The sequence below is a fragment of the Anopheles coluzzii genome, chromosome 2, assembly GCF_943734685.1.
Source record: "Anopheles coluzzii chromosome 2, AcolN3, whole genome shotgun sequence".
NCBI lineage: Eukaryota > Metazoa > Arthropoda > Insecta > Diptera > Culicidae > Anopheles > Anopheles coluzzii.
The window spans coordinates 49867379-49886126 of NC_064670.1; the positions used below are offsets into that span (position 1 = coordinate 49867379).

Here is an 18748-nt window from a genome sequence, read left to right on the forward strand (position 1 = left end):
TTCGAGTACCTGCGCGAACACACGGTGTTGTTTACATTTTTACAATGTGCATTGGAGAGATCACGTGGTGGAATCTAGAATCAAAGTACATGTAGTCCAGGTGGTCTCATAGCATTTTTTATAACCAATTTCGAACATCACTTTTTGACAGAACGAGTGAAAACTTTTGCTCCAACGAGCTTTCTGGAGGGTTGACGAATACTCAAAACACTCTTACAATTTTCATTCAGAAGCAGAAGCGATAAAAATCAGCCTTCTGAATTCATACACCTTGGGATAAGCCCAGCTGTATATTATACTCACTTAGATAGCTGCTCGAAAACTGCTATACAATGCAAACAGCTGACAGGCTTAAATTTCAGCCTACGATCTTCAAACGGAAAGGGCCCCAGTATCATATTCATATTCCTCCGCTGCCCCCGTCCCTGCTTACCTAGCAAAAGCACTCTTGGTCGGATCATTGATCTGCTGTGCCTCGATCTGCAGCGTAAACGTGTTGTCTGGCAGGCTCTCGCTATCCAGGTCGATCTCCTTCTGCAGAAATAGTACACCCGTTTCCGGTGATATCCAGAACAGCTGGCGCTCGTTGCCCGCAACTATCCCATAGACGAGCGTTTCGTTTAGCGAGTCCTGATCGAACGCCATTATCGGTGGCTCGATATACAGTGGGATGTGAATCGGTTTACCCTGTCAAAAGGCGGTTGCGTCAATAATAATACAATGTTGGGTGCATTTGGCTCGAACAAGACAAGCAGCTTACCGTCAGCGGAAAGGATTCTTTGATGCGCGTCCGGTATTGTGCTCGGGTGAAGATTGGCGGCAGGTCGTCAACGTCTCGCAGGTTCACCCGGATGGTGGCGTTGGCGGTGCGGGGTGGATTGCCCCGATCGCTCGCCACGATCTGGACGCTCATCGAGCGCCAGCCGGCATCGTAGTCGAGGGCCCGCTGCAGTACGAGCGACGGCCGCTGGGAACCTTCCAGGCGAAACGGAAAGTCGCCGCTCTTCATGTGCTTCGCGGCCAGCGCATACTCGAGGTCGGAATTCGGCGTGTTTGGCTTATCACGATCAATTGCCTTAATTCTATTAAACACCACCGTCTCAATTGGCGTTGATTCGTCGAGCGTTACCACGTACGGTAGATTGATAAATTCGGGATCATTATCGTTAATATCTTCAATGTAAACAGTAATTGTAAAAAATGACGACTGCTGGGCGCGAGAGGGTTGAGTGGTGCGGTGCGGTACGGGCCGTTTGTGTTCCATTCCGGTCGCGAGTTCCAGGTTTTCGTGCCGCGCGGTACCATTTGTCCGTTGTTCGAGACGTGACAGCACACATTACATAAATAGAAGATAAAACAAAAACGGTAATGCAACATAAGTCAATGGAACTCTTCACGTGATTCCCTGTCATGGGAAACCGAACGATCCTTACGTTGTCCTGTTTTGCGCTGGTGGCTGATGTTCCACTGCAGAACACGCTGAACTTGAGGATGCTCTGCGGATCGTCAGAATCGACCAGCCCGTCCAGGCTGCGATTGAGAATGACGCTCACGACCGTGCTGTTGATCTCTTTCAGCTTGAAGTACTCGTAATCGCTCGAGTTCTCGGTGCGCGGGATCAGGATCGAGTTGCGCGGATACGCGTAAAGTGAAACGATCTCACCGCCGACGGGGAAGTCTTCCTTCAGCCGCAGAAACTGAACGCCGTCGGATTTGGTGCGCAGATTACTTTTCGAGTACAGTTTGCAGGCTGGAACGGGATGGAGGAAATAATTTATTACACTCAAATTAGTCTCGTTGCGGGTTGATTTCTTTGCGCGTCAAACAATGCGCGTCTAACAAATACACCACTGGCTGGCGGTACTGGGGTAACCGGTTCTAGCTGGTGGGACCTATCGGAACCGGTCAACATAGCCATCAACACGAAAAGGGCCCTCCCCATTTAACGGGGTGAAATATGTTAATTTAATTGGTGAAGTAGTCGTTGTGGCTCTCACCTAAAATGCCTTGACAGTTGAAAGCCGGTCAAATCCTGTCCCGTTTGGGTAGTTCGGTTATTTCGCTTCTCCTAATCAGGCGCTGTACCACTACTGTTCGGTGTGGGGCTTTTATAGCACTTGCTCATTCTCCCGGAGCACGGTATGGAGAAACGAGCAAACGGCCAATCGATGTCTCAATTCGATCGGAATGTTTCTCGATCTGGTTTGTTCGCACGTTGGCTACAGTGTGGCATAAATTAATATTAATTAAGCCGAAACCCATTCATCAACCTTCACCAGCACCAAACCAACAGATTAGTGGGTAAGAATGAAGAGCGATAAAATGGGCAACAAACACTGAAAGGGTCCAATATTCTAATCACCTGTTGGTCATTATCGTCATCTGACAGTTTCTCAAAAACGAAATTCCCCCCTGTGTGTCTCGGTGTTTGCATTTCTGTCCCGGTGTTCTAGACAATAAATTCAGCCCGCAGTGGTACAATGATGGAACATTGTCATGATCACGACCTAACGAGCTAGTGGTTAGATTTGTCTCTCACATTTCACAACCACACAATTCCCTCGACGCTCAACGCAAAACAAAAGTGAAACAATGTACAGCGTTAGGGAGGCGCATAAAACCGTCGCACCACCTTCTAAGTATCGTCACTTTCTAAGTCAAACAATTGTTGCTCACAAAACGGCTGACTAAACACACACACACACACACACACACACACACACACACACACACACACACACACATACACACTCCTAGTCACCTGTTCCACCCTTCCGTTGGCCACTTTATTGGGTGGGAACATAATGACTGGAGAAAATGAAAAGCAAAACTGTGAACCACAAAACAATAAGCACGGGGCAGGGAAATGGGGCGTGCGTTGCCCTCACCCTCGCGGATGCTTTTCAAATTCAACTCGAAGATAAATTAATCCCGGACCAGGGCGCGCGTGATGCTGCGGCCGGTGCTCGAGACGCTTGTCATTTGGTGCAGGCTTGTCCCGTCGCCATTACGATTAGCAAGTTGATTAGAGACAAAAGCACGGGTGGTAACTGTGCCCGGCAGTCGTTCACTTTCTACAGCGCTTTGCTGACGAGAGCTGAAATCGGGATGCTGGTTTAGGGGCGCTCTTGGGCACTTGCGAGCTTCATCTCTTCAGAATGATCCATTAATCTGATTATCTTGCCGACAGAACTCATTCGTCGGCGACTCAACTTTATGTTTTGCTAGAGAACTTTTGGTCGGGGATTATCATAGAACCAGCAGAAAGGATCAATTCTCGCCACCCCGTCAAAACCCGGTTTATCTGAGCAGCCGGCGTCCTACCAATTCCTCAAGTCAACTCATCACGGACCTATTAATTCGTTATCTGCCCCTGCAGCCGGGGCCTACCTTCCAATAGCTGTAGCACTAAACAAGTTTTTCCACCCAAATCCGGATCCCGCTTTGATGCTTTCATCCCGCAAGCAACAGAAACCAAAAACCTCGAAAGCGAGTAGATTATGGAATCCTGTAAATCTCGGCGCTTCATCCCAATCTTCAGCGCCCGCGTACGGAAAATAAAACACACCGCACCAGGGAGGCTAAAATATTATGCAAATTAGCTCACCGAAAGTGAGGCTCCGCGGTTCGTTTGCTCGCTTCGATCCAAATTAGCACATGAAAGTGAAGCTCCCAACGCTTCTGCTTTTCCAGCATTAGCAAACAATGATCAATTGGTTGTGCATGGGTGGAAAAACTGGGACTTTGCGCGCGTCACTGCGCGACTGATGAGAGCCCGACCGCTGGCCGACCTGGGCCGGGGAAACATGCGGCAGGGCAAAGACAAAACATTCGTCAACCTCGGTCGAGAGTGCGCGTTTGGCCTGCCGTCGTCATTACTGTTGTTGATGATGAAATCACATCGCCAGTGCAGTGCCAGGTTGTTCCAAGAAGGTCCAAAACCCCATTACTTGACTGTACGATGAGTGGCTGCTCTGCCCCGACGCATGCCAGCCGCATTTTCCAGCCCATCGAGCATGAAAACGGGGTACAAACGAGAGTGAGGAAAATAGCATATCGCTACATATGTATGCTCGCTTCACAGTAGTCGTTCTCACGGGACTCACGGGTGGGACGAGGAGTCAAGGTGTACTTCACACGCACGGAAGGCAGGTGCAGGTGATTTCCATCGCTGCAAGCAATTCATTAGCGTCTGGATGGTTGGTTAGGCGCAGCCCAGAAAAAGTCCACGTAAAGCACAGGTGAGCTGCTGCATTTTTCTGCGTTCCTTTTATGCCATTTCATGCGGGGAATGATGTGTACGCAAAGACCGCGCGTACTTCGCTCAACAGAATGCAGATCGCTTCCCTCGTGGAAAGTGAAAAAACTGACTGTATGCGTCGTGCAGGAAAAACGGCGGGTACGATTGGGTTTAAGAGAAAACTTTTGTCCAATGTCAAAAGTGGAAGGATGGTGTGGCGCGGAGCAGGAAAACTAACTTTTATTGTTCTCAGCCGGCAGGCTGGCGTTATTTTCATTTGGCCCAAAAGTGGGAAGGGAAAGGATAGGAAATTAGAGGGTGATGATCGGTGGGAAGCTTTTTCGCCCGATTCCGTACACCAAAGGCCAGAGGCTTGGTTTGGTGATATTTGGCGTCACTCCCCATGGGAGACACACAAATACAGACACACACACACATTCACTCCCGTTGGCGCGAAATGAAAGGAAAATCTTCTCGATGGAAAATTATGAATATTTATGAATTATTGTGTGAAGCTGTCGGTGGTTGGCGGTTTGCTTGAGCCCTACTCTTTGAGCGTGCCAAACGAGGAGCGGCGGTGGTGAAGCTGAATGGCAAAGAGTTGGTGGCCGCCGTTTGTGGGCTCCCACTGCTGTCGGCGATAATGAGGCGAAGCTGACGCGTTGCGGGTTAAAACGCTGACGAAGCTTTTCCGCGACGTCAAACTAAATCACAAACAGAAACGCGCCTGCCTGGGAGGAAGGATCGCTCCGGTGGGGGTAAAGTTTTCTCTTTTTAACGCACTTTTTCCTAGTCTCGGTAGGCTTTGGGTGCACAATAAAGATGCACGAGAAAGGGAAAGGCCTTTTGTCGGCTGGAGTGCCAAAGGTACCTGATGGCTATAGGTTAACCTGGCTACCCGGGACGCAACAGAAGTTGTGCTCGGTTACTAGCAGTGACAGTGAGAGTAATATTTGCCAACAGCGTGAAGAGTAATCAAACGCACGGGGGAATACAATAGGAGAAATGGGGTCCTTGGCTATATTGGCTTTTCATGCCAATTGTTATTCTTAGGACGAAAAAATACGTTGTAAAGGAAATTATCGATGCACATGTAGGACAGGATTTACATTATTTTGTACAGATTTATAAACGGACGGTTCCGTGGTACAGTAGTCAATTCGCACGACTTAACAACATGCCCGTCGTGGGTTCAAGTGTAGAATGGATTATCCCTCCGTAGCAAGGACTGACTTTCCGACTGGGTGGCGCTGAATAAGTCTCGAAAGCAACCTTTAATTAGGCTGAATTGTGTCAAAAAATTTGAAAATGACATTTAAGTTGTTTTGTCAGTTCCAATTTCTTTAATATTTTTTTGGCAGTAGAAATTTAATGGAACATGAACTTTGCTTTTAACGCAGAACAAAAGTGAAAATTCGTAATGAGTTCTCGTTTTGTCTTTCCTCCTTATCTTGTCTTTCCTCATTACCTAATATGGATGTGAGCTGGTAAATTTTAACGTTTAAGTTACCTCAGAGGCATTTGGAGGAGCTTCAGTGCTTGCATGGATTTTGGAAACCCAAAATGAAGAGAGCTTGAGAAAAATCATATTATTTAATCGCAAACGCCGTTACCCTGTATGCTTTAGATTGGACGTAGAGCTACAAGATCACCATAAACAACGGTGAAACATGGACATTGGAAAGAAATTATGATCGCTGATTCATATATCAGCATTTTATGTGGAATTTGGGAGGTATTTCTAGTTAATAATGGACTTGAAGATTAATATTCGGCTTCAATACAGACAACAATGTCCAGAAATAACTCCGTCAATTTAAATGGCCAGATCAAGTAATTTAGCATGGAAAGAAGTAGTTTTATGACACCGACATATTTTTCTCAGTTAATTCTCGCCTTTCTGAAACAGAATATTCTAGAGATAATGGATCCATAAAAAAGCCATCAAGTAAAGTGTCAAAGAAGCGTCATGTGGATAGCTGAGAGTCGCTATTTTAAAGTTAGCATGATATATATCAACAAAACAGATTAGCTATCCATGAACATGAAGGCACATTTTCCCATTTTACTGTTTATATTTCGCCTCAAGTCATATCAAACTGGTGACGAGCTAATCATTTCATCCGAAGCAAATATGTGTCATCATATGTATAAATACGAGTGTCATCAACGCCTTTTTCTTCATTGTACTGATTATTAAGCGCGGATTGCTTAAAGGCACTGATTATAGAACGTGTTGTACGACAGTGAAAAACTCCGATGAACCTGCTAGGGCCACCCAAACGTATACGCACCCTCCCCGTTTTCCACTGCCCACTAATCTAGATTGTTGACCTGCATCCTCACATCTAGTGGGCACTGCGCAACAGGTGGCAATTAATGGTAACCCATTAGTCCGTTCACACTTCCTTCCGTTCCTGCTCCAACATATTGAGCATCTTTCCTCAGCACCGCATCACTCTGGATGCGCGGCTGCATGCTCGACGATCGATCAAAGACTTTAATAGTCCGACTCCGTCACCGCACAGCCCTTGCGGCCCAGTTATTACGCTACGGCAAGGTAATCAATCAAAATTCTTCATCCCGGGAAGAGAGTTGAAAAGCACACACACGCACACATTACAACAGATGATAATGTAACAGAAGCGTTTAACGTACGGTCTTGCCGTGCCGTGTTCCTGTTTATTGTTTAATTTCTCTCCCGCCCGGAATCCCCGAAACGTCCGAAATGGGGAGCATTTTCCGCTGGGAAGAGTTTCCATTTTTTGGGCAATTTTCGATGTAAAGCAAAAAAATAAGACGAAAACAGAGCACTGCCCAGGGCGCGCAGTACACAGTGTGTTTGTGTGTGTTTGTGCGTATATGTACGGCACTGGTGTGACCCAGTTGTGGAAGGCACGTTGCACGGTGTAAAACAAAGCGCGCCCGGGTGCCGTACGCGCGTAAGGTTGGAAATAATCAAATTTAATCGTGCCAAGGAACCGCGTGCTCGTACTTGCCAAGCATCAAGCAACATGTGCTCGATTTGAGCCCGGAGTAGGTTTGGCGCTTTCACAAACAGAAAAAGGTTGCCGTCAACGGAGGGAGGGCATTCGTTGTGTCCAACAGCACTGAAGGAAATAATTTTCGAACGCATATTTGTGGGTAGCTTTCTTCCCCAAAAGCTAACCTTGATGAAGCTGGTAATTGCAATTTGCGATAACGATTGAATATTTTTCCGCTGATAGTGGTAAACGTCCTTACATGTGTACTGGTTAAGTAAGCACTAAAAAAACGAACGAGAGAAACAGCAATGCAAAAACAAAGCTTTCGGTTATATAAATCCCTCTTCATCTCCCGAACAATGCGTGCACAATGGTTCTGCACCTACGCGTAAAGGTTGGTCTTTCCTTTTGAGCAAATATGCAAATTTGACGACTGTTACGGAGTGCCTTTTTAAAAAGGCTAAACATTGCTTCAAGCGCAGAAAAGGCAACTCTTGGCGATTGAAAGATTGCACGGTAGCCGTATCGTAGAAAGAAAAACACTTTTCTTCCCACTTTCCTCCAATGTTTCTCGACCGCTCGAAGCGATTGTGCGTACGTTTCATATTAAGATTAAATGCCGATAAACCTCCAACCGCGAGTGCAGAAGGAAGGAAGTTAAATAACATAGCGCATACACACACGCGCTGGAATGTGCTCAAAGCCGAAAGAAACAGTCTTAGGTAGAGGGTGGCCAAATTTGAGAAGAACAAGACGGAGACGGAAGCATTACACTCAGTGCTTACCACGCTCTATTAATAAACCTACCCCCTGTGCCGTCCGACGGGTTCTTTGCTAAACTAAACGGCGGATTAGGGTAACAGAGTTGCAGCTTGAACAAAACGATCCCCTGCAGACTCTTCTCCAGTTGGACGAAACAAAAAAACACAAACACACACACACACACACACTCCACCACCACCAGCAGTCTTTATTACCAATGGCGATGGTGAAGAAACCCTTCGAGAGAAACCCATCGAGAGGAGCGAAAGAACAATATTTGCCCAACCCGTAAATGGGCAGCGAAGAGCGTGATGAAAGAAAAAAAAGTGAAATGAAGAACAGCATGCAGTCGTGGAAAACCGACAGGGCGGGAAAAAACAATACACCAAAAACTTACCCACATGCACCCAGCGCACAGCTGACTAAACTTTGCGTAGACAAATAACTCAAAAATGCAACCCATCTCGGCGGTTGCGCGCGCTCTACGCCACGGAACGCTACGAACAGGCCTGGCCAAAAAGGGACACTTTTCAAGTTTCCCGAGGGCTCGAAAAGTGAAAAGAGGGAGTTTTTCCTTTATAGCGTGGTAGATCAAGGGGGTGATTTGGGAGAAGTTCATTGTTTGTTGTCGGTGTGGAGGGAAAGAAACGAAAACACCGCTGCTGCGGTGCTCCATGCGCGTAATTGAAGTTGCGTGCGTGGGTTAACACTAAGACGGTGTGGGGCTGTGAAGTTTTTGTGTGTCTGAGCGTGTCAAAATATTGTTGATTAGGCTTCTCATTTCACATCGCCCGGTGATGTGTCCGCTGTTCCCTTAGCTTCCCTTTTTCCAGCTGTTACGGTGTCAATTGTGTGATTTACACTACACTCGTTGTTAATTTTAATCATGCAGGGTGCTAATGAAGTATGCGAAGGGAGAATGGGATTGTGAACCATTTCGGGTAAGTCGGTGTCGCTTTTTTACCTTGGATAAACACATAGAAAAAAGATCGTACAGAAAGAAAGTAAGTGATCTTAGAAAATTAGTCCCAATGCGAGGTTGGCCTTGGAGAGGAGGGGTTGATTACTTTTAACAAATCCAACAGTGATTTCAATGGGTTGAAAAGGAACCATAATGCTATTAGATGCAGTTTAAGGCATCATGTGTGAAAAGTTCATGTTTGATTTTTGCTATTTTTGATTTGTACACTTAGGAGTTTTTGCAGAACTTGCTCAACAATGGCCTTAAATGTAATAAAATAGTAAATAAATTTACAAAACAAGGTTAAATCGTGTAGAATCCCTGAAAAGCATGTATAATGCATAATGCATAATGACAATAGTTATAAAAGGAGTTTTAACTACATTTTGTACACTAAAGATAATTGATTATAGCGTTCTTAACTAACTTCGCAACATTGCATACTGATTGTTGAAATGGACTAATATCACTGATGGTGACTAAAACTATCCCTCCAGTATCATTTTGCCACTAAGAGAGTTCATCGCAATCAAGTTTAAATTATCCACAGGCCTTCGAGAGATGATTTAATTGCTACTACTTCTTCTCGTTTCTCTTTCCCTCCATATCCAATCATTTATTGTAACATTTATTATCTCATCATTCGTTATCGATGATCGATCAAGTGCAAACCCATTTAAATCAATATAGAAGATAAATGGGCAAACAACTATTCTGGATAGTGGTTTCAAATTGGCAATCCGACCACAAGCAGTGACCGAACCGAAATTGGGGTTATTATACACATCTTGTCCCGAAACTGTCGCTCAAGCACGAATTGACTTCTCATGAAACGTCACAAGCATGTTCAATTAAAGGACGTTCCCCGGAGAAATAGATGGAAGCGGCAAAGTGGTTGGGGATGGTTCGGAATCAAACCGAGAAGGTTATTAAAACGCTACCTCAAACCTTCCTCAACGATGTTCCCTCCCTCACTTGGATGCTGCAACACAAGCGCACTTTGTCTCGTGTCCCAGCCGGACATGATTTACGATTCGGCTGCTGAAGTGGCCACGAATTAAAGGTGGCCAGCTCGGTTTGTTTTGATGGGCAAACATTAGCGCTTAAGTGGCTCGCCGGGTCTCCCGGGAACACGGGTTCTTTTTAGGTGGTGGTGTTTGCTCTAGTTCTTTTTTTTCAGTTCACAATTTGTAGTATAAAACACTCGGCTTCGGCTTTGAAAATGCTGCTGCCCCCATACTCCCGTCCGGAATGAGCTGAATGAGAGAATGCAAACAGCGAGTCCAACGACGCCCGGGGGAATAACAAATACGCTTTTCTCCACCGTCTCCTTGCTTCTTTTTTCGCCGCACAGCACAGAGAGAATTGGAGTGTTCAGGTTGAAAATTGTTAAGTGCTCGCTTGTCAGCGGCCGCAGTGTATGACAATATCTGGACGTGTTTCGGTGACATGTTTAATGTTTTTTTATGTGCGACAAAGGGTTGTGAATGAATATGAATAGCAAGGGAAACAAAAAAGAAGAAAGATGACAGAGAGGTTTCACCACCGCGCGAGGGCCTTGGAATGTTGACCTTTCAATGCATTGGGGACCAGGACATGGATGGGCCGCACTTCACGCTTCGCTGACAAGTAAACATTAATCGAGCGATTAAACAAGCGATGAGCTTAATCGGCCGTAGCGAGGATGACGTGGCAATGGCATTGTTTTGCTTGCCGAGAGGGTTGCCATCGCATAGCGAGAGCTCCGTACAGATGGGAGTGTAGGATGAGTTCCGTTAGATGGTGATTCTTTTGACGCGAGATGTATGGGAAATAATCCGTTCAGGATACACAATGATTCGTGACGATCGATTGAAAATCTATCACCATGAATCTGAATGAATCGAACTGCAGCATGAAACGGGAGATCAAGCTCAGTTAATAATCACTTCTAGCTCGCATCATGGCGCCCTGAAAATGAAGCAGAGGAATTACCTCATCTAACTCTATCTATGCCGGTCTCGTAGTACAGTCGTCAACTCGTACGGCTTAACAACATGCCCGTCATGGGTTCAATCCCCAAATAGACCGCGCCGCCATACGTAGGACTGACTATCCTGCTATGGGGGGGAATCAATTAGTCACTGAAAGCCAAGCCCACAAGTGGGTACAGGCAGGCCTTGACCGACATCGGTTGTTGAGCCAAAGAAAAAAAAAAAAAAAAAAAAAAAAAACTCTATCGGGCTGCTATCCGGTACCACGATACCGTTCGTTTTCGTTGCGCCTTCGATATCGATCGGACTTGATCAACAATGTCTGAAAAGCATTACGCTTCTTTTCCCTTCCTTCCGATTGATCTGGAATTGTTAGCTGAGCATTTCATTTTTATCCACACGAATGTGTGAGAGCATTTCCCTCCTATTTTTAATCTGTTTAATTGGGTGAAGTGGTCGAGCGGTGGAAGTGTTTGCTGATTAACTTGGTTCTTTTGAACGCGCGATCTGAACGGGGCAGTTCGCTTATGTTGCAGGCTTAAGCATTAAGAATGGTGTTAAGCGAACGTTTTTGGTTTCAACGTAAAAGCGTTGCGTGATGAGCTCCACTTAGTTCGGGTGTTGTGCGGCAGACACGTGTTGTTGTAGCGGTATATTATAATAAAAACGGGTGAATGTATATGGATTTGGTTATTAGGTAGGGCTTTAAAATCAAAACAATGCACGGTCCCAATACTATCATAATAGTCACTAGAACAACCTATCCTTAGAAGCGATACATATAACATTTGTTTGGAATTTCAGGTTTATAAGTGAATTTATAAATGAGTTTATAGATAAATTATAAATTTATTGTATGCACGAATGTGTTAAACAAATATTATGTTTAATAATTTTATCACAAGACGAGTAAGTGTTATAAATAATAGTTACACACACATACACTAAATATAAATGATAGTAAGGCTGGGGAAATTATAAAAAGGTGAGTTTTGGTAAAGGAAAAACTCAATTTGTAGAAATGAATCTATTTTTAAATTTAAAACATTAAGGAATCATTAATTGAAGCATATAATGTTTTAAATATAAAAAAAAACAGTGCACAAACTTTTTCACACAATTTAACGTAATTTGCTTAAAATTATATTTATATGAGCATCTCAAAGTTAATGAATACTTTTAACAATTACTTGTAAAAAAATCTTTATTATCCATCCCCGTCGGTGTGGAGTTTTCTCTACCTTAATCATTGCACTCACGCCGCGCACTAAGGAATGCGACTGCATAACGGAAGCAACACTATATAAAACTTCACCTACAATAATCATCTTTTCTTTTCTCTTCTTTGCTTTCCTCTCGTCAAAACTAAATGCGATGCTCACTGCGTCGAATCGAAACCGCTAAAGGGAAGCAACCATTACTTAATTTTTCAACACATGACTGGGCCACACACGGATGACGTAAATGGATCGAACGTTCAAATAATCGTCACGATCATCCCAAAACTCACGTTAAACAATAATCCATCCTGCACTAACAACCACATAAGCCCCATGCCTCCAACACTCCAGCCAAAACGGTCGATTGGTCGAACGTTTCAGTTTCGTTCGATCTTGGGTGCGCTACGTTTGCTTTTCCTTCGGTTCGATCCTGATCGCACCAACTGATCGTGCAACCGTTGCGATGGCATAACAATAACAATCGGCCAAATATAATGGGAAAGACAACAACAAAAAATGTTATATTTATTCGATCGATGGGCCTCCCAAAGCTCAGCCCCCGCTATCCACTGCACCCGCATGGACGGTTGGCGGGGGGAAGACCGGTGTCCTACGGTTCGGTGGGTGGAAAAACAAACTGCCGCGGCACGTACTTGGCCAAGTGTGAAATCATAATTTCGTGTTTGTTTGCCGTTCCTTTTGCCAGGGGGTCGTCCCTAGCCACATCCAGAAGGGGCGTCGGCGTGGAGGCCTGCTGCGGCACTCTTTTTTTTTTTTAGTGTGACGTGATAGGTTTTGCTTTGGTTTCGATTAGTTTCGTTTTGTTTTCGTCCATTTTCTTATGTCTACAAAGACTCGTTGGAGATTTCGGGATCGCTCTTTTTAGGGGTTTGTTTGTTTTTCTTCACATTTTCCATAACTACATCCCCCGAGCGGCCTGCGTTCGGCGGCTTTTGGCAGAAAATCGCATTAAACATTCGACCGGCTTTGCCCTTTAATGTGCACCTTTCACTCGTCGCGCCGCGAAAGGAGGTAAATATTTATCCATTTTCCACTAATATGCACCAACATCGCATCTTTGGCTGCACATTCAACCAGTGGGTTAAGTCAATAGTCAAAGTGTTGCACAATATACAACGTACGTTTTATTTTTCAATTTTTTTCTTTGGCACAGTCACACAGTCGGCGCTATTTGAAATCGATTACCGGATCTATCAACAGAGGAAAAATGGGGTAAATGACGATTAATGTGGCGACCATGTGTCGAGGATAGCAAGGTATCACCCCACGGCTTTGCACACGGGTATAGTCCGATGCACGTGCCGTTTGATTGCATCAGAGGATCCGGTATTTGGGAGCTTTCGTTTTCGTAGAAACATATCGATTATCCGATTCCGAGAGCCGGATTGGTGATGGAAAGCAGATGCAAACATAGCCGTTAATATGCGGGAAATCCGCGAAATTCATGGCATGGTTAAAATCGATACCAATCACACTGGCTGGTGGATGTTTTGAGGCGTTGGAAAGAAACCCTATCCTATCGTCTGTCGATCTATCAACTTTTATATCGCACACATTCCGATCGATGATAATCGAACATTACATCAGCGTGGCTGATATGAGCAGCAGATATTATATTTTTTACTACTAAAACCACCAATTGCAAAAAGGAGCAATCTTCAATGCACCATTTGCCGATTATTTACACTTTCATAGTGTTGGGGAAGTAAAACGATAGATGAATGTTTGAATAGTATTAAACGTTTTCACAAGTACGGGTACGGGAAAGGTCATATTTCCACCAAATTTCACTTATAGTCCAGAATTCCCATCGGGATAAAATTTGTTCCACCAGGAAAAACTTTATCATTCAACTGAAGCAAAAGGAGTAAAAAGTGAACTAACATGACTGTCCGTCACGCAAAATCGCATGGTTGTCTGAATTGTGATTGCTTCTTCAAGCCGGCTCCGAACGATCTGTTCTGCTCGTACATCCCTTAAGCGCCTTCGAGACGGAAATGAAGCCGGAAGGGGCAACTTCTAGCCCTCGTAAATTGTTGGACCCCATTAGTCTGCCGTTCTGCTCAATTGTCAGAGGAAATCAATGTAAATCGTTCCTTTAGCCTCAGACACTCAGTGTCTCCCTACGTCACCTCGAAGTGAACTTTTGTTACCGCTTTGAAACGTATTCCTTCTACCTATATGAGAGTTTTTATGGCTTTGCTTGAGCTACGAAGTGTTTTTCCGGGGGGCATTCTGGGATGAGAGGATCCCGCAGATAAGATAAGCTCTGGATGCTTCTGTATGATTTACAAAAATGATGCAGCCTGGAAATATTAGCTCAAAGGCATCAAGCGTGATGCTTACCCATCTGACTGCGGATACCAAGAGTTACTCAGAAGATTCGGTATGTGGATGGGTTAATGTTCGGTCGTTGAGCGTACGAGCAAACCATCCCACAGTGTCCCCCCAAATTGTTTACACACTCGGCCCGAAACACGCCGTCGCATCATCGGTAGCCATGGTTTCGGCACAGAGTGTAGGAAGAAAGTAAAAATAAACACCACGACTCTTCTGCCCACTGCCCGCCTGCTCTCTGCCAAGAATCCAAACCCTGCTTGATTATTTGCAAACAAATGCAGCCAGAGAACGGGTTTGCTGACATGCGCCTAGGCGACTTTACACTGTGAGGTGAGAATTACGTGAGCTTGCTCTCGGCCGCTTGTCAGTTGAACTTGACATTGGCGACGCATTTACAACGATCGCGCAGTTGTGATAGTTTGTACGCTAACGAAAAGGTTAGGTTTTTCCGAAAATAAGAAGTGGAAAACTCCACAAGCGAGTGTGTGTGTGATAGTTCAATCAACACGATGTGCGCCACGTACGAAAGTGATCTCCATTTCGATGATCTTCCTTTCGAGGTTAGGCCCCAGTCTGACGATGGTGTAATGACAGTTCTTTGTTGTTGTGTGCCTCTCACTGCATTTTTTCCGCCTTCTCCCTCCTAGTTGGTTTGCGAAATATTTGACTATCTGCCCCTGCGGGATGTCAAAACGGCCTCATCCGTATGCCAGCGCTGGAATGCCATCATCTTCTCCGAGGTGTACATTCACCGGTTTCAGCTGCAACTAAATCTCGACTACTCCCTCCCCGTGCTGAAGCAGATGGCCCAGCTGCTCGAGGCTAGTGACCGCGAGTACTACAGCGTAGTGCTGCGGGCCAACCTTGGCAGCCCGCTGACGGACGCACGGTTGCGAATAGTGAAGCTGATGATACGTCTGTTGGCGTCTCGCTCCGAGTCGCTGTACTTTAACATGGCTGACTTTAGAATAGAGTCGTGCGTTTCCGAACGGTTGTTGAGGGGCCGCAAGCTACAGGTCATCGACACCCGGGCCAAGTACATACCGCTCGGGATGGGCTTGAAGGAGTCGATGCTGGCCGCAATCTGCGAGTATGCGGTCGAGCTGGTGGATCTGGTCATTGCCGAGATGAACATCAACAACCCGAAGGCGCTCGTACCGCTGTCCTCGCTCAAGCACCTGAAGCTGCTGCTGATCAGTGACTACTACCCGTACGTGAAACCGCCGGAACCGCCAATCAATCTGCCGGGCCTCGAGAACCTGTCACTGATCAAGGTGACAGACGAATCGTGCCACTACTTTCGGGTGGACAACCTGAAGCGCTTCTTCATCCACTCTACCGGCACGGATGCACCGCGCACGATGGACTTTATTACGCAGAACATAACGCAAGTGAGCCGGCTGTGTTTACACTTTACCGCACGCTCCATTCAGGCCGAGATGATCTTTGGGTGGTTGGATCGATTCCCGAACCTGCTGGCATTGGAGCTCGCAGGCGTGGCACTACCCGGAGATGTTCTGAAGCAGCTCAGCCCGGCTAATCGTTTGCAGAAGCTTATCTTTGTGTCCTGTCATTTGGAGACGCTGCAGCTGGACGGTTTACTGGAGAAGCTGGCCAAGCTGCGGTTGCTGTGCTTGGATGGATGCTCCCTGTTCCACAAGCAGTCGGGTTTCCATCCCGTCCATTACGACGACATTGAGGGACTCCGGCAGCGACTACCACACTGTCGGATCATGCTGGACTACGATTGATGCAAGGCGGTGCAGGGGTACTCATGAATGCTACTCTCACTCCTCCCCATCCACCGTTTGTCCGATGCTTTCGAATAGAATAAACACATCATCCGTCAAAAGTTCGTTCGGTATGTACCGAGTTCTTGAAGCACTCGGCGTCAACAGCATGATGAGCGTTGAATGCTGTAAGAGTCCCATCACAAGCGTTAGAAAAGACGCACGATAAAACCGGTGCAGCAGCAGCAACAGCATTCTTGCACACACATAAAGGGAGTAATCTCTTGGAACAGTTCTTTGTTGCAGAAGGTACGATACAGTGCACGGATCTCGCCGTAATCGTGTTACGGAATTTATAATGCAAGGTTCTCGCAGCCCGTTGCAGCCGCCTGCACCGACACACTGTTGCCACTGCGAACCTAAACCACATTCATCCGACCGAGGAAACACTAAAGTGGACCACAAAGAGATGTCACCTTCGTGTCGTGTATCGCTCGGGCTTTTTTCTCGTTCTGTTTTCGCACTTGACGGCAGCATAAAAGCTGTACCATCCTCGGGATGATGGTCTCGGGTCTTTATGGATCGTTCCTTTCCCTTGCCGTTCTACGTTTGAGATGTACTTTTTCTGTGATCCTTGTATTTCCACACTCTTCACCCTTTCTCCTACCTTTCCCGCACTGTATTAAGCTCGGGATGAATCTTTGCATGCGTTTCGAGCGCCACTGGCAGACATGGAACACACGGAACACAGCGAACATAACACTTTCCATGGCAATCAGTGTGGTGATAAGAGCGTCGCTACGAGAGGAGGTTTGCCGCTCTGGACGGAGGTATGCTCTTGTTGCCGTGCCGCACGGTGCAAGGTTGATTGTGCCGTTTGCTTTCTTCGTTTGGTACCGAGATGATGCATCTCTTCGAAATTTCCGTCTGCTGCAGCTGCTGTTGGGTTTTATCTTGCCGCTCAATTTGCACCCACCAGACGACAATGATGTCGAATGACGGAGGGTGTCAATTTTTAGGCGAAATCGTTTCTTTGTATGGCAAATGTATCTCTTTTAGTGTGCGAGTAAAAGGCATGAAATAGAGATGGATATAAGATAAAATGTTTAGCAAAACCATCATTATTCTGCCTTAGTTTCGTTTTGATCGTTGCAAAAGAAAGGAAAATCTTTCACTCCTCGGTAGTGTTTTCTTTCGAATGATGAAGTTTAAACAAGACAAAGTATGGAATCTAAAAGAAACATTATTTTACACTCATGATGATAAAAATGATCTGACAGACTTTTGTACCATTTTGTAGGTTTTGTTTTTCATTTGATGAATTTAAGATAAAGTCGACCGTGTTCGTTACAATATCTTGAGTTCTTTTTCATTTCCAAAGCATTTTGCGTAAATGTTCTACGTTCATACACAACCGCACTAGAATAATTACAATGCCATTAACGGGCGGAAGCGATGTTGAAAAAAGGATTTATTTTGTGCGCCAGATGCCCTTTGGCAAGTGAACATTCACAGCGTCAATCTTCAGCGTCATTCCGGTGAGAAATTATATCCCCTTTTTTTCATTGCACTTTGCTTTCCGACGTTTTTCGCACTTTAATTACTATGGTTGTTTTTTCCATCGCATCTGCTCTGGAAGCAGGACGAACGACCGTCAAGGACGAGAGCAGGGCAATACGTAACGTAAATGAGCGTAACTTTGCATCCTTGATGATGACGGTACGTAGAGAAAAAAAACCATTCCGCCCAGAGCAACGTTAGAAGAGTGATAACGAGAACCTAGGCCAGGTACAAGGAAGCGCAACACCTTCACCGGTACATTTCAAAGGGGCGAATTCGAATTGAAGGGCCGCCGACGATCAGTGAGCGATGAGTTTCATTTGCACGTCCCAATATATAGGTCACCAGGGAATGAGGAAATGAATGGGCAAGGAATAGAGAAACGATACAAAAACAAGAAAGGGAAAAAATAGTTCCAGCCCCACGCTAACGGTCCTGGGCGTTGGGAGGGCAAGGGCTCATCGCATGCGTCTCGTTCACTCGTGTGTAAACCCTTGACGGCGGGCTGATGGAGAAGCAAAACCGGTCAGAGTCCCGGTATGGGGCGATGCGGATGAGGTCGAGGTGGGCCTGAAAGTGGGCAGAAACTCGGAGCTTGGATCGGATTTACACCAAACGAGGCCTGTTGCGCGTAGTAGCAGCGTTACGGGCAAAAGACGGGTAGCTGATGAGTTGCCAACGCCAACTAAGTTGCGTATCCGAGATCCCTTCCAGCCTCCGTAACCTATCCGGCTAATTCGTTCCGATGATGGAAAGAAATCGTTACCAAACACACAGAACAAGAATATGTTACGTGCATGAATTTTTTTTTCCTACTCCATCACCCCAAGGAGTGCTTGCTTTATGAAGAATGTTTCTCGTGAGTGCGCGGCTGGTGCGCTGGAAGGAATCATTCATTCATCACGGCCGTACATCATGGATAATCGTTCTGATGATGCTTACCGTTTCGGCGGAAAT

At 45.8% G+C, this 18748-nt stretch overlaps 2 protein-coding genes across 2 annotated transcripts in view; one reads left to right on the top strand and one right to left on the bottom strand.

The window, feature by feature from the left end:
* LOC120951124 (cadherin-89D-like) overlaps positions 1-18748 on the bottom strand; it is a 32178-nt gene that overhangs the window by 6381 nt on the left and 7049 nt on the right. The window contains exons 2-4 of the mRNA XM_040369662.2: positions 1434-1750; positions 761-1207; positions 434-687 (exon numbers count right to left, since the gene is read on the bottom strand). Coding sequence (XP_040225596.2) covers positions 434-687; positions 761-1207; positions 1434-1750 — 1018 coding nt within the window. The remainder of the gene's footprint in view (positions 1-433; positions 688-760; positions 1208-1433; positions 1751-18748) is intronic.
* LOC120951125 (uncharacterized) lies at positions 14614-17352 on the top strand. Its single transcript, XM_040369663.2, has 2 exons — positions 14614-15061; positions 15149-17352. Exons 1-2 carry the CDS (start codon positions 15011-15013, stop codon positions 16250-16252), a joined length of 1155 nt encoding a protein of 384 aa, XP_040225597.2. The 5' UTR covers positions 14614-15010; the 3' UTR covers positions 16253-17352.

Coding starts and splice junctions, on each gene's coding strand:
- LOC120951125 (XM_040369663.2), top strand. CDS start 15,011: ATGTGCGCCACGTACGAAAGTGATCTCCATTTCGATGATCTTCCTTTC. Junction 15,062..15,148: donor TCGATGATCTTCCTTTCGAG/GTTAGGCCCCAG, acceptor TCTCCCTCCTAG/TTGGTTTGCGAAATATTTGA.